This window comes from Loxodonta africana, chromosome 17, assembly GCF_030014295.1.
Source record: "Loxodonta africana isolate mLoxAfr1 chromosome 17, mLoxAfr1.hap2, whole genome shotgun sequence".
Lineage (NCBI taxonomy): Eukaryota > Metazoa > Chordata > Mammalia > Proboscidea > Elephantidae > Loxodonta > Loxodonta africana.
In genome coordinates this window covers 72,642,244-72,658,811 of record NC_087358.1, presented here as the reverse complement: position 1 = coordinate 72,658,811, position 16,568 = coordinate 72,642,244, and the positions used below count along the sequence as shown (strand labels likewise).

Sequence of the window (16,568 nt, the reverse complement as noted above, 5' to 3'; positions counted from 1 at the left end):
ATTCTTTATCTTTGTACTTCGAAAGTATGATTATGATATGTCTTGGTGACTTTCTTTTGGGGCCTATCCGGTATCAGGTTCACTGACCGTCTTGGATGGAAATCTTCTCATCTTTCATGATATCGGGAAGTTTTCCTTCAGCAAATCTTCAAAAAGTCTGTTTTTTTTCCTTCTCCTCCTGTTTTGGGATTTCCAATATGTATAAATTATTCCTCTTCATAGTGTCTCACATAACTCAGGCTTTCTTCATTTTTATTCATTCTTTTTTCTAATTCTTCCCCAAACAAATCTGTATCAAGGTATTTGTCCTCTATTTTTCTAATTATTTCTTCTTTTGTTTCAATTCTACTGGTATGTCCTTCCATTGAGTTATTTATTTCTGATATTTTATTGTTAACCTTCTGGATTTCTAGTGGCTGTTTCTGTATGATTTTTAATTGCCTATTTAATTTGTCCTTTTGTTCTTGTATTGTTTTCCTGAATTCTTCTAGGGTTTTATGTGTGTTTTCCTTGATCTCTTTGAGGACCCTATATGTAAACCTTTTGAACTCCTTATCAGGCATTTCCATTGCCATCTCTTCCTCGGGAAGGTTTTCTACCCCTTTATTGGTCATCTGGTTGAGCCATCTTGTCTTGTTTCTCTATGTGATTTGATATTGTCTGCTGTCTCCAAGGCATTAAGGTGTTGTTTTATTTATTTATGATTTTTGTTTTGTTTTGATTTATCAGTGGGGGTTGGTCAGGCATGCTTTGGTGATTGCTCGTCTGGCGGCACAGGAGGGTTCACTTCCTGTCCCCAGTTGGACAGGGTGACAGTGGGCAGGGTGAGCCCTCATCATTGTTTACTGTATGTGTGAGACGGCTGAGGGCATACTGTGTGGGTGCTATCTGGCAGTACAGGGATGCTCAGTCACTTATCAGGTGGGTAGGTTATGGGCAAAGAGGAAGGCAGGTGTTTGGGGGGTGCTAAGGTGCTCCCTCTGTCAGGCGGGCAGTGCGGTTAGCCAGGGAGCAGGCAGGCACTGTCTCCAGTGGGGGAAGGGCAGTTGGCAGGGGAGTGCAGGTGCTCTTTCTGGTGGGGGAGAGGCGATGCAGTCAGCCAGGGGGCACGCAGACGCTGTCTCCAGTGGGGATGGTGCACACAGCCAGGGGTTGCGCAGGTGCTGTCTGGCAGAGGAGGGATGGAGCAGTAGACCAAAGGTCATGCTAGTGCTCTCTCTGGCAAGGGGCGGCAGGGAGGGCAGCTGGGGGGAACACGGGAGATCTCTCAGGTGGGGGAGGGGGAGGACGAGCGGCTGGGGTCACACAAACACTGTCTCCAACGGAAGAGGAGCAGGGTGTGCAGATGGGGAAGGGAAGAGAGAAAAAATATATATATAAAAAGAAAAGGAAAAACAGTTAGAGGTTCATCTACTACTCCATGCTCGCCATCCACCCTACCAGTCATACACCATTGCTGGGGAGTTGTCCTGGCTCTGAGTCCTGGCTCCCTCCCTGCTCTGTGTACTCCAGGATCCCTGAAGTTCTCATTTACCTTCCTGTATTGTCCCTCCTTATCTCAAGTTCATGTCCTGCTCACCTTGCTTCACTCTGGGTATGTTACCACAGTTTCTCTGTCTTCTGTTGGGAGTTCCATGATGTTGTCTTCCTGGGCTCCTCACCCATGATCACTGCTGATTTTGTCTCAAAATGGCCCCACTGTGCCAGGCTGTCTGGCAGGGCACCTCTACTTCATATATCTCCCCATTTGCTGCTATCAGTCAGTTTCTTTTTCCAATTGGTTTTTGATCTAATTCTGTATCCTTTCATTTGATGCTCTGGTGTCATCTATATCTGTTTCACTTTGTTTCTTGGGTCTTTGCTGTAAAGGGACATCATGGTACATGCGACTAGGTTGTCATCTTGAATCCAGATCCTCGGGACCAATTCTGAGAACCACTAGTAGAGCAGTGGTTCTAAAAATTTATTATACATAAGAATCACCTGGGAATCTTGTTAAAACAGAGATTCTGATTCAGTGTATCTGGGGATGGAAATGCAAATTCTCAGCAGGGGTTCAAACTGGAACGAACTGGTTCAAAGCCTGAGGGCAACATAATAGATACCCATTGTTGGTGCTGTTGCTGTTAGGTGCTGTTGAGTCAGTTCTGACTCATAGCAACCCTGCGTACCACAGAATGAAACACTGACTGGTCCTGTGCCATGCTCACAATCGTTATTCTTAAGCCCACTGTTGCAGCTACTGTTGTCAATTCATCTCGTTGAGGGTCTCCCTCTTTTCTGCTGACCCTGTAGTTTACCAAGCATGATGTCCTTCTCCACAGACTGATGCCCCCTAAGAACACATCCAAATTATGTAAGATGCAGTCTTGCCATCCTTGCTTCTAAGGAGCATTCTGGTTGTACTTCTTCCGAGACAGATTTGTTCATTCTTTTGGCAGTTCACAGTATGTTCAATATTCTTTGCCAACACCACAATTCAAAGGCATCAATTCTTCTTCAGTCTTCCCTATTCATTGCCTGGCTTTCGCATGCATATAAGGTGACTGAAAACACCATGGCTTGGGCCAGGCGCACTTTAGTCTTCAAGATGACATCTTTGCTTTTCAACACTTTAAAGAGGTCCTTTGCAGCACATTTGCCCAGTGCAATGCATCTTCTGATTTCTTGACTACTGCTTCCATGGGTGTTGACTGTGGATCCAAGCAAAATGAAATCCTTGACAGCCTCAATCTCTTCTCCGTTTATCAGGTTGTGGCTTATTGGTTCAGTTGTGAGGATTTTTGTTTTCTTTATATTGCGATGTAATCCATACCGAAGGCTGTGGTCTTTGATACCATTAAATGATACCCATTAAATGACAGTAAAAACAAAAATTCAAAGGTTTTTTTTTTTTTTTCTAGTTGATGCCCTTTAATACAAATAAAGTTCAAAAATCAGCTGTAACAATATAAAGTACACAGGTCTTTTTCTTTTTAGGTAATCTTTTATAGATCTACTTCAATATAGAATAAATCTAAAAAATTAGTATGCTTGTTTAAGAGATATAATATATATAATATCTCTTTTTTTATCTCTACTAAGTACTTGCTTATTAAGAACACTGAACATATTTACTCAAAAACTAATAAAATGCTTTTTAAAAAAAATTTAAAAAACTAATTCAACAGAATATTTATTAATTCTAAAGCATCTGGACCTGACAATTATTTGGCAAAAACTTTAGTACTAAACTGCATTTCTGGCCTCAATTAAATACAGTTAGATAAGGCAATAAAATCTGTTTTAAAGCCCTGTTCTTAATTTGATATTTTATGTAGAATACTAGAGGATAATCAATCTTAATCATAAGATGGAATAATCACATAGGGATCTAAGCTACCAAAAGCAGATCGCTGGTCTGTTGCTGGGGTATTCATTATCTTCCTTTTGCCTTTTCTACCCTACTTTCAAGCTCAGGTAAAAATTTGGCTCAGCATTAGTTATGAAATGACTGTGGTCTGATAACCACTTGATCTTAAAAAGTCTCCAGTAAGACACTGTCGTTGTTAACTTAGAATCAAAAATTATCACAGCTCTGGGTTACAAATTATCTGCTGAGTCATGAGTACACAAAGCAAAGACAGCACTCATTTGTTTCTTCTGGTGCCATGCCAAATTAAAGACCTAAAAATGGAAATAAAGTGTGCATGCTTACTTTATAGCTAGGACAATAAATGGCAATACGACCAAGCCCAGGCTCTTCTATTTACAGTACTGGTAAAAGCACTGGGCTTAAGGCAAAAGACCTGGCTTACGAGCCAGGACGGTGACCTTGGATAAACCACCTACCTCTCAGAGAATCATAGTTTTCACTTTCAAAGTGAGAGGATCTGTCTAATTAACCTCTAAAATCCTTTCTCATACTTAAAAGAAAAAAATCTATGGTTTGAGTGATTCATTTGACTCAGTCCCTCGTCTTTTTTTGTTAGCTCCAATTAAAAACATGGATGCCTCGTGTACTCAGTGGTCCTGGCCACCACTCTGAAATGGTGGCAATCAGCCATCTGTACGTGTGGGGTGTTGTAAGGCAGAGTTCTACAAATGAAGACCACCTGAGTTAACATCAATCACAAACAAGCCAGTATTCCTAGTTTGAATTTTTTTAATGACTAAAGCTAGATGTTTTAGAGTTGCATATCTAGAACAGAGGAACACTGAAGTGGAGCTAAAAGTCAGAATAATTTCTGCCCCACCAGCTGAGAATGTTAATTGCATTACATAGCTATTTTTACTCAGTTATACATATAAAAAATCTCTGGGTGGCTTAAATGGTTTGCACTTTACTATTCACCTAAAGGTTGGTAGTTCAAACCCACCCATAAAGATTACAGCCAAGAAAACCCTATGGAACAATTTTGCTCTGTAACAGATAGGGTCATCATGAGTTGGAATCGACTCGATGGCAACAGGTTTAAACCCAATAAAAAAACCAAACCCATTGCCATTGAGTTGATCCCAACTCATAGGGACCCTATAGGACAGAGTAGAACTGCCCCATAGAGTTTCCAAGGAGCGCCTGGTGGATTCAAACTGCCAACCTTTAGGTTAGCAGCTGTAGCACTTAACTCCAGCATTTCCAGGCAACAAGTTTAGTTTTTGTTTTTTCATATGTAGAAAAATAAGAGGGTGTTGCACTGGAAAAAGCAAAAGAATATAGTCTAATAGCCTAAAGGAAGAAAATCTGGCAAGTGAATCAATTTTCATCTAAAATCAAAATACTGAGACTACTATCAGGGCATTAGCTTCTTGAGAGCACGATGCAAAAAGCTTCAGCCTATTGGAAGCCTGTGCCGTCGGAGCAGTACAAGAAAAGGTGACGAGGGAAACAAGCTCGGCTGGTGGCTCTGCTTTGCCGTTTTAGTAGCCGTGTGACTGCAGACACAGACTCAAGGCTCTCATGTGTCAAAGGAGACTGACTGAGAGGGTCAAATTAGAGAATGTGTATAGATGGGCAATTTAGCAAAGGCGCACACAGTGGTAGCCAGGGTTGTTCTTATTAATGCCAGGCGCACACAGTGGTAGCCAGGGTTGTTCTTATTAATAATGCAAAATAAGTCTTTGCTGAAGGAGTGCTTTGAGTCTGAATCAGTGACAGAAGCAATCTATAGTATAAATAACACTTGACCCTGAAATAAAATGCATACTGGCCACGAGATGTAGAACACACTGACAAGAACGTGAAGCTTCTCCAGTGCAAGGACTCTTTTATCTTAGAGAGGCATTCATACATCCGCAACCTACTATGGATGAAAATCATTTCTGATGAAGTGATGTACTTACCTTCCCTATTACTGGACATCTGGTCACTGGGGAAAAATACAGCGGACTGGACCCGGGCGCCAACATTTATTTTATTGGTTTTTAACGCCACCATAGTCTGATTCACCTACAATGTAACCAACAGGGGAAAATCAGGGTATTTCCAGCTTAACCTTAGAAATTGATGGCTTTATCGATGGTCCTCAATCCATTTAAGATCCAGGGAGAAGTAATGCCAGGTACCGGAAGTTGAGAGATGGCTGCACATTTACAGAAAGCCAAGAGGCAGCAACAATATATCTGGCTGATCGAAACACACGGCCTTTCAAGGACCGACATACTCTAAGAGGTGCGGTGATAGAGACCCCTGACTGCAGGGCCAGGATTCTTGGGTTTGCTCTGTGACCATGGGCAAGTTACTTAACCTCTCTGTGCCTCTATCTGTAAAGAGGGAGAAAAATAGTACCTACCTCGTAGGATTGTTGTGAGGGTTAAATGAGTTAATACAAGTAAAGCCCTTAGAACAGCATTTGGCCCACAGTAAATACTACATGAGTGTTTACCATTACTTCTATGTAGTAATCTTCTAAACAGAATAAACAATATAAACTTCCCACTTCCTAGGAAATTAAGAAAGTAAAAAAAAATCAATAAACATAAATTTCACTTTGTTATACATGCCATAAAGGAGCCCTGGTAACGCAGTGGTTAAGCGCTCAACTGTTGACAGAAAGGTCAACGGTTTGAACCCACCAACCGCTTCTCGGAGAAAGGCGTGGCAGTCTGCTTCCATAAAGATTACAGCCTTGGAAACCAGATGGAGCAGTTCTACTCTGTTCTACAGGGTCGCTATGAGTCAGAATCGACTCGATGGTAACAGGTTTGGTTTGTACGCATGCCGTTATCATTTGCTAAAAGCAAACACTACACACAAGATTCTGCTGAGTTTCATACTCATACTTCAACCTCATAGAATGCTACCATTACCGCATAGATGAAAAGTGAAACACGGTGGCATTTTTTAAATCTTACTATTTTGTACATTAAGAATCTGACTAGTTCTACAGGGTTCCTTTCCATGTTTCCTGGCTTCCATGTGCCCAGTAACATGATATGACAAACAAACATGTTTTTCATATATAAGAATAAAAGAATCTTAGGAAACAGTATGATAAGTGCTGGTAACCAGCAAACTTGTAAAGCTTTGTCATCAGTTGATCTGGTTTGGTGAGGTTGCAAATCAGTGTGAACACACACTGTTCCTTAGACCGGTGGCTTTTAAAGTGTTTTTACTTTTTTTTTTTGTTTTGTTGTTACCATAACCCACAGTAAAAAATACACAGCAATCCAATACTCAAACACATATATAAATACATGTTTCATAGAGCCATCTTTAACATTTGCCCTTACTCTGTGATGTACTTTGACACGTTCTGTTCAATTCTATTTTCTATTCCATTCCATTCCATTCAAAAAGAAATCCTGGCTGTGACTTACTAAGTCAATTTGTAAAGCAATGGCCTAGACCTTGTATTGAGTCATAATTCTTAGGCTTACTAAGAAAGTGATGGTTTGCCTAGAAGGTGACCCCTCTTCAGAGCCCAGACAGTGAGCATGGGAAACAAACCATCTAAGCCCTGTGTGGCTGTGTGTGGGCAACATCAACAGCTCAGACACCTGCAGGGCCGACAGCAGCAAATGCACGTCAAGCCTGGCATCACCCGGCTTGGAAGGCACAAATTCACACCAACAAAAAGCAAGACATTCTTCCATTCAGTGCTGAGGATCAGGCAGAATGGGGATGTCAGCTAAAGGAGAACATCAGGCTGACGGCAGATATATGAATTAGGAAGGATAAAAACGAAAGATTTTTTTCTCACACCTGGATATTTTTAGATAGTTTTCCTATTTTAGTTGGACATATAACATGGACTTTGAATTTATTAAGGAGCTCCGGTGATGAAGTGGTTAAGAGCTATGGCTGCTAACCAAAAGGTCAGCAGTTTGAATCGACCAGCCACTCCTTGGAAACCCTACGGTGCAGTTCTACTCTGTCCTCTAGGGTTGCTATGAGTCAGAATTGACCTGACAGCAACAGGTTTGGTTGTTTTTTTTTTTTTTGGGGGGGGGGTCTTGTCTAAAGATTTTTTTAAAAAGAGCATTACATTTTTATTTTACCACGAGGCACTTAGAGAGTACTATACCTTTTTTTCCAGCCACTTCAGTGTCTTCTCTTTGCTGTACTTGTAATATTTTTTGCTGTCTATTTCTGTATTAAATTAAAAGGAAAAAAAAGACAGCATGGTAGATTAAGCATGAAATAAACTCATCAGGTTATCTCATATACACATACAATTAATAATTTAAAAATATTTCCTAGTAGTTCGTGTTCTTGAAAGATTCGATTTTATAAACCTGAGGTCCTACTTGGATGCAAAAAAGAAAAAAAAATTCCAAAACAGACTTTGGGTACTCCAGGGTTCATCCAACCACTAAATCAGGTGGAAATTTACGAAAATCATCAAATTATACAAACTATGGAAAAGGTAATTTTGTTTAAAACTCAGCAAACTAACATGCCAGTTAACCTTAGTTTTTCTAGATAATTTTAAGCTCACCTCAATGTTTTTGATGAAAGCTGTCTCTTCTAAAATGATCATGGAAATCCCAAGAAAGAAAATAGAAACCAAATGCTGATGCCTACAAGGTTCACTGTGTGTTTTCAGGAAAGAAAATTAATAAATCCTATTGACTACTCAGTACTGCACTGGCTGGGTTAGTGGAGCAAGACAGAACAGATACGTATGTCTTTTAATGTATTACAACAGAACCACAGCCATTTCGAGGGACTTTTTTTTTTTTGGATTTATGGCAGACTCAACCTGCTCCTTTACGGGAATAAAATTTTCACCTTTTATAAGTTATACTTCTGCCCCTCACAATCCACTAAGCTTTATGTGCTATGTCACTAAACCGCTGTTTCCTCTGTAACACTTTTCATTCACGCTGTTGCTTGCTTTCTGAGCAATTAGCAAAGGCAGCACTTCTACTCCCCACCCCCTCCCTCTGGTAGGATTGTCTGCATGACCACGTAAATCTTAAATCCTACGCCAGAGGCAGGCTTGCCACCTGTGACTCCATGGGCGCTCTCCCAGGGTGATACAGAATGCCTTTTTCTTTTGCTCCCCTCTGTATAATTGCGGTGGGAAATGCAAACTGCTTATTCAGGGATGGATTTCTGCAGTCTGTTAAACTGCCTGAGCACCACTAAATGATCTGTGTGCCACAGGGGCCGGGAGGTCCTGTGCGTTTCATCCCATTTTGGTGGTGCTGGCATCAACATCATGGACAATAATAAGGCAGGATAGAGTGGGGGCTGGGCTTTGCACCATATGCTCAGGACGTGTCACGGCGATAACAAAAAGGAGGGACATTTGAAATTGGCATGTCAGCAGTTTGAGAATTCAAAGGGGCAATGTCTGCCACCCTGCAGCCAGGCTGCCTGGGCTCCCAGTCTGCTGTCCGGCTTTCTCATTTCGTTCTCAGAATGACTCTCAGGTGCCAACCACTATTCACCCCCATCTTAAAGGACTGAGTTTGAGTGCAGTTCAGTGCATTATCCAAAGGCACTGAGCTAGTCAGCCATGTTTTTGTCACATTCAGTGCACTGGTCTTGCACAAGTTGTGTTAAATTTATCCCTTCGCACTTAGCACTCAGATGCTAACCATAAGGTTGGCGGTTTGAGTCCACCCAGAGGTGCCTCAGAAGAAGGACCTGGTGATCTACTTCCAAAACTCAGCCACTGAAAACCCTATGGAGCACAGTTCTGCTCTGATACACATGCGGTTGCCACGAGTAGAAGTCAATTCAACAGCAAGTGGTTAAAAAAAAAAGATTCAGGATTTCTGATATTATGAACGGTAAGTTTTCATTCCTTTATCCAGTTGTACACTGCTAGCATACAGATAGATTCCTTTGGAGTTTTTCAACACACGTGACAATGAATAAAGATAGTTTTACTACTCACTTCCCCATTCGTCTGATTTTTATCTCTTCTTTGTCTTCCTGAGCCTGCTGGCACTTCCACTACAATGCTGAACGGAAGTGGTGAGGATACCCTGGCCTTGTCCCTAATCTTAGGGAAACAGTGCTCCGCCCTTTACAATGAAGCATGATGTTGGATGGAAATTTTTCGTACATGTTCCTTACCAGATTGAGGAAGTTCCCTTTTATTCCTAATTTGTTGAGAATTTATATCATGGTTGAATTTTTTTAAATGCTTTTTCTGCATGGACTGAGATCATCATATGGTTTTTCTTTTGTAATGTGTAAATATTGTAAATTACACTGATTTTCTAATGTTCAACCAACTTTGTATTCCTGTGATAAACTCTACTTGGTCATAACGTATTATTCTTCTTATGTGTTTAATTTGCCAATATTTTGTTAAGAATTTTCAGTCTATGTTTACAAGGGACCATTGGTTTAGTTTTCTTTTTGTAATAATTTTGATTTTGGTATGCGGTCAATTATGATTTCATAAAGTTAATTGGAAAATATTCCTCATTTATTTTCTGAAAGAGTTTGCGTGAGATTGGTACTATTTCTTCCGTAACCAAAAAAAAACCCCAAAACCTGTTGTCGCCCAGTCAATCCCAACTCATAGCGATCCTATAGGACGGAGTAGAAATGCCCCTAGAGTTTCCAAGGAGCAGCTGGTGGATTCGAACTGCTGACCTTTTGGTTAGCAGCCAAATGCTTAACCACTGTGCCACAAGTAAGGTAAAATTTACCAGTGAAGCCATCTGGGCCTAGAGTTTTCTTTCTAGCAAGTTATTAATGACAAATTTATTTCTACATTAAACATCCCCTGGACAAGAGATCACTAAGGACCATTCAGCTTGAATATCCCAAAATTCTATACAAGAACCAAGTACATGAACTACTGCTTACTTTTTAAATTTGCAAATTTTGATAAGCAAGGAGATTTAAGACATTCATAAAGGTAACAGACTACGCATAATTATGAAAAACGCCACCACTTGTTTGTGTCCTAAACTGAATATTTGTGAGAGCTAGAAAGTTTGATAATGTGAGCTATTCTGGAAAGGTTTTCCCCTAATGTGTCTGGTACCTATAAAACTGGTCTCAAACATCTGGAAAGATTAGATTTAGAAAATAAAGATGGCATAGAAGTGAGTCCACAATTAAACAGCATGTTCAGCAATTGGGTAATCGCTGATGTATTGCTGAACAAACTGCCCGAAGCACATTTTAACACCTACTTCCTCAATGTTTTCCATAACTGAGAAACTCACATGGTCTCTTTTTTTCCTGCCTCCTGGGGATAGAAACTTGGCAGGTGGACTTGGGGTATTTTAATCAGGTAAGTTTTCCTGGCTCTTCCTGTTAATCACATCAGACAGCACATCGCAGCCTTTGCTTGCAACATGAAACAAAGTGTAATGCTCAAGAATGAAGTCCATAACCCTCTCCCCTGTCATCCCTCCACCGTACGTGAACTTCCTTGGCAAGAAATGTGCTTTACAGCCCAGAGCTAGCAAGCAGAGACACAGCATTTCCTTCTCTAATAAAGTAGACAAGGCGAAGGTCACCGCCATCATTATTCAGGGTGCAAACAACCGTGGCTTCGTCACCGGGGAGAATGGAAGAGGAAGGCTCTCACAAACCCAGCAGAGTAAACCAGGTCTTTAATGCCACAGACTTTTAAGACCACATCTGGAGCTTAATTTCAAAATAGCTGGTTGGGGAACGTAAGTACTGCAACTTTACACTATCTGCAGAAGTGTCCATGAGAGGATGGAAGTTAAAAAATATCCATTTTCTTCTTTATCTTTGCTCCTGGTCACGGATATTACCAGAACTCTCTTTCTCTTCCCAGTTGCTGTTGAGTCAACTTCAACTTGCGGCATCATGCGTGCCAGAGTAGAACTGTGCTCCACGGAGTTCTCAATGGCTGATTTTTTGGAAGCAGATCATCAAGCCTTTCTTCTGAGGTGTCTCTGGGTGGACGTGAACCTCCAACCCCTTGGTTGGCAGCCAAATATTTAACGATTTGTACCACCCCAGGGACTCCAACCTCTCTTTGGCAATCATCTTTTTTTTTTCCTTATTTAAAAATCATAGAAATAAAATACAGAAAATGGAATTGAGCGTTAATTTATAAATGATCAATAATCCAAATTCAAATAAGCAGTCAATACCCAAGGCAATCACTAAGATGACCTGCAAGGGACCACGGTGCCTGGAATAGAAAGCCTACTGCTGGCGAGGAGGACTGTTTTTTCCACATTTTCCACACCCTGTTAAAGATCTTTCTGTCTCCTTTTTCACGACACACAAAGATGAAATATTAATAGGAGGTATACACACACACACAAAAATCAAGTTCCAATTTTACACGAAACAACACCTAAAAACCCTAATAGAGCATTTTAGAAGTGTTGCAGAGCTATAAGAAGGATGGGAGAAAAGGGAAAGGAAAGAGTCGGTGTCAGACAGACGCAGGGTTCAATTCCTGGTTTCACCACTTCTAGCTCTGTGATGTTAGTCAAATTACTTAACTTCTTTGAGCCTCTGTTTCTGCATTTGTGAAAATGCAGGTTATAATATCAGTGACAGAGAATTGCTGCAAGGATTAAATAACATATATGTGTGTGTAGAACAATTGGACAATAGGAGTCCCTGGTGCTGCAAACATTTAAGTACTCGACTATTAGCCAAAAGTTTGGTGGTTCGAATCTACCCAGAGGCACCTTGGAAGACAGACCTGGTAATCTGCTTCAGAAAACCCTATGAAAACCCTATGAGGTAGTTCTACCCTGCACATATGGGGTCGCCATGAGTCCAACTTAACTCGATGGCAACTAACAACAACAGAACAATATGCGGTAGCTATTTTATTATTATCTAGTTATACCCATTTTCCTACTTAAACCACTTGAATACATACTAACCAACTGAGCATCAAACACTTGTGTACTCGTCACTTTCTGTGTACCTAGTACTTAAAGTAAAAGTCAGCAAAGAATTAAGATTTTCTAATTCAGCAAGTCTTAATGATACTAATATTACTGAGCATTTACGATATACCCACGACTCTTCTGGGCATTTACTTACTTGTATTATTTCATTTAATTCCTCAAGCCTCTCTTTGTGGTAAATGCTAGATGCTATTAACCTCAATACTTACATAATGTTCATATGTTTGTCATTCAGAAATCATAACACTATAAAGCTAAGAGAATGAAAGCTTTATTTCATGATTTAGAAAAACTGCAAAATACTTCTTATAAAAGAAGAAATGGGGGATAGTCTTTCCTTCAACCCCTTTATCTTACAGGTCAAGGACACTGGAAGTTTCAATGATTTGTTCAAAACTATATAGTGAATACATTTTTAATTTTCCTTGCATCCAGTCAAACCCCGAGACCAGATTACCAGATTGTTCTTAAAGAAAAAGAACTACAAAGCAAATATAACAAAACATTAACATTTATTCATTCTTAGGGTTAAGTATAAACATCTATAATATTAATCCATATATTTTTCTCCATCTTTAAATTTTTTAATTAAAAAAAAATTGCAAGAGGTGGAGCCAAGGTGGCAGACTAGTCAGGTGCACTAAGCCTTCCCTCTGCAACAAAGACCCAAAAAAACAAGTAGAACAGGTACAGACATCAATCCTGGAACCCAGCACCTTAAATGAAGTGATAAAGTATTAGACAGGAATCCACTGAGAGGAAGAAACTGATCGAAAACAGCAAATGAGTAGATATACAGAGTGGATGTTCCTGGCCAACCGGCACAATGCAGTGTGGCCATCTTGGAATAAAGCCAACACAACTGCAGGAAGAGCACAGAAAGGCACCTTCATGGAATTCCCAATAGGAAATAGAGGAACAGCATGAACATACCCAGAGTGAAGTAAGACCATGCTTGCTGGCTGCATCTCAAGTGCCCGCCTCTCTCCTCTATCCTTCTATGCCCTGCACCCCAAGTGGAACCAGTGATGCCTTAGCCTGTCACCCACCAGTTCCACCCTGCTGTACCCCGCAGCCCCAGCCAAACCAGCTCTGTGACACCCCTGTCCCCACCAACTGCAATTTGGCACGTACCACAGCCCCGAGCTGAACCAGCCCCGTGACACAAGCCCCTGCCAGCTCCGCCCTGTTACAGCCCTGAGCAGAACCAGCTATGTGGCGCCCCCTTCCTCGCTGGCTCCAGCCCACTGTGCCCTGTGGTCCCGAATGGAACCAGGCCCATGACACCGCCTCTCTGCTGGCTCTGCCCCACTGCGATGCAAACAAACAACCCATACCCATCCCTCCCCTTCCCCCACTGGACCTGCCCTGCTGCATCACAGCTGAGCAACCAGCTCTGCCCACCCAGAAAAGATGGCGAGAACCATCGTGCCCACAAACAAAGCAACAAAGCATGCCCAGTCTGCTGACCCAGACATAACCAAACAAAACAAAAAAGCAGGATGAAACAAACTGACAGTTGATAAATAAAGAAAATAATACCTGAATGTCTCAGGGACAACAGATGATATCAAAATATATAAAAAAAGGACAAGATGGCTCCAGCAAATAACCAAAATAAAGCATAAGATGACCTTTTGGTAGAAGAAAATGCACTGGAGCTACATGATAGAGAAGTCAAAAGCATAGTACTCAGGGCTCTCCAAGAAATTAGGAAACAAAGAAAACACAGGAAAAAACTCAGGAAAAAATCCAGAAAACACAGACAAAAAAATACCAAAATCAAGGAAAACACAGACAAAGCAATAGAAGAATTCAGGAAAAAGGAAGGAAGGAAGGGAGGGAGGGAGGGAGGGAGGGAGGGAGGGAGGGAGGGAGGAAGGAAGGAAGGAAGGAAGGAAACAAACAATTAGAAAACATACAAAAACAGTAATTAGAAATCCATAAGATAAATGACAAAATTTTGGAATGGAAAACTCAATAGAAGATTTTAGGAGCAAATTTGAAAAAATGGAAGACACGATCAACAAAATTGAAGACAAATCCATGGACGCCACCTTGAGGATAAATCAGAGAAAAGGTAGAAGAAAAATGAAGAAAACCTAAGAATCATGTGGATACAATAAAAAGCAAGAAATATGCACAAGATCAGAGTTTCAGAACATGGGTTAAAACAAAAAACAAAGGGAACCATTGAAGATTTGCTGGCAGAAAACTTAACAAATATCATGAAAGACAAAAAGCTGACAATCCGGGAAGCTCAATAAACCCCATACAGGAGAGACACCAAAGGAAAGCCACCAAGACATATCACAGTCACATTTGCCAAAACCACAGATGAAGGAAGAATCCTGAGAGCAGCTTGAGAAAACCAAAAAGTCACTTACAAAGCAGCAGAAACTAAGCAGGCAAGAAGGCAATGGGATGAAATATATAAAACTTAGAAAAAAATTGCCAACAAGAAAATATGTCATGCAAAACTCTCCCTCAAATACGATGGTGTAATTAGGACATTTCCAGATAAACAGAAATTAAGGGAATTCGTAAAAACCTAACCAAACTTACAAGAAATATAAAAGGGAATCTTTTGGTTAGAGAACCAACAGCATCAGACAACAACTTGAATCTAGGACACAGGACATCATTAGCCAGATACCAGTATAGATAATGAATTCTCAATAATAAAATAAAACTAAAAGTTTTTAAATAGGGAACCAGAGATGTCAATCTGTAAATGACGACAATGTCAAATCAATAAAAGGAGGATTACACGGTGTAGGTATAGAACTTTGGAATACAGAGGAAGTTAAGGTGATATTGACTAATAAAAGGCTGGTTCAAACTTAAGAATATAAGAGTAAATTTCAAGGTAACCATAAAGAAAGTTAACAAACTGACTCAACAAAATAAAAAAGAAGAAAAACATAAAGACACAATAAACACAAAATCTACAATAATGAAAGAAATGAAAAAAAAAATTTCTCAAACAAAATTCAGAACAGGAAAGTAACAGGGAGAAAGAAAATATTGCCACTGCAAAAAAGAAAAAAAAAAAACTCAACATACAACTAAATAACAGCAATAAACTGACACCTATTGATAATCACACTGAACATAAATGGCTTTAATGCACCCATTAAGCAACAGAGAGCGACAGAATGGATTAAGAAACAGGACCCATCAATATGCTGTCTACAGGAGACACACTTTAAAAACAATGACATAAATATATTAAAAATCAAAAATATATCAAGTAAACAGAAACCAAAAAAGAGCAGGAGTGTCAATACTAACCTTAGATAAAACAGACTTTAAGGCAATATCCACCATAAAAGACAAGAAAGGACATTATATAATGATTAAAGAAACAATCCACCAAGACAACATAACCTTAATAAATATCTACATACTCAATGACTGGGTTCTAAAATACATAAATTCTAACAACACTGAAAGAGAAATAGACGCTTCCAAAAGAACAGTAGGAGACTACAACACACCACACTCAGTAAAGGACAGAACATCTAGAAAGAAACTCAGTAAATACACAAAAGATTTAAAGGCCACAATCAACCAACTTGACCTCACAGACATATAAAATACTTCATCTAACAGCAGCTAAGTATACATTCTTTCCCAACACACATGGAACATTCTCCAGAATAGACCACATCTTAAGCCACAAATTAACTCTCAAAAAATTCCAAAACACTAAGATAACACAAAGCATTCTCTTTGATCACAACGCTATAAAAGTAGAAATTAATAATAGGAAGAAGAGGCAAAAAAATAGAAAACATGGAAACTGAATAACATCTTGTTTAAAAATCACTAGATAACAGAAGAAATCAAAGAGGGAATCAAAAACTTCCTAGAATCAAATGCAAATCAGAATACATTATACTAAAATCTTTGGGACACAGCAAAAGCAGTGCTCAGAGGTCAATTATAGCAATAAATGCACACATCAAAAAAGAAGCAAGAGACAAAATCAAAACATTAGCTCCACAACTCAAACAAATAGAAAGAGAACAAGAAAAGAAGCCCACAGAACCAGAAAGGAAATAATAAACATCAGAGCAGAAATAAATGAAACAGAGAATAGAAAAACAATAGAAAGAATCAACAACATCCAAAGTTGGTTCTTGGAAAAGGAACAGAATCGAGAACGCAGATGTAAATCCATCCACCTACAGTCAGATGATCTTTGTCAAAGGCCCAAAGTCCGTTAAATGGGGAAAAAACAGTCTTTTTAACAAGTG

The 16,568-nt window shown here is 39.9% G+C and overlaps 1 protein-coding gene across 5 annotated transcripts in view; it reads right to left on the bottom strand.

Moving 5' to 3' along the window:
• The window catches only part of RNASEH2B (ribonuclease H2 subunit B), a 141,231-nt gene that overhangs the window by 42,920 nt on the left and 81,743 nt on the right, over nt 1-16,568 (bottom strand). For all 5 annotated transcript variants that reach the window (XR_010318213.1, XM_064270174.1, XM_064270175.1 and 2 more), the window contains exons 7-8: nt 7,506-7,570; nt 5,323-5,428 (exon numbers count right to left, since the gene is read on the bottom strand). Coding sequence is in view for 4 of the 5 variants with exons in the window: in XM_064270174.1 (XP_064126244.1) it covers nt 5,323-5,428; nt 7,506-7,570 (171 nt within the window). In the remaining variant the exon portion in view is untranslated. The remainder of the gene's footprint in view (nt 1-5,322; nt 5,429-7,505; nt 7,571-16,568) is intronic.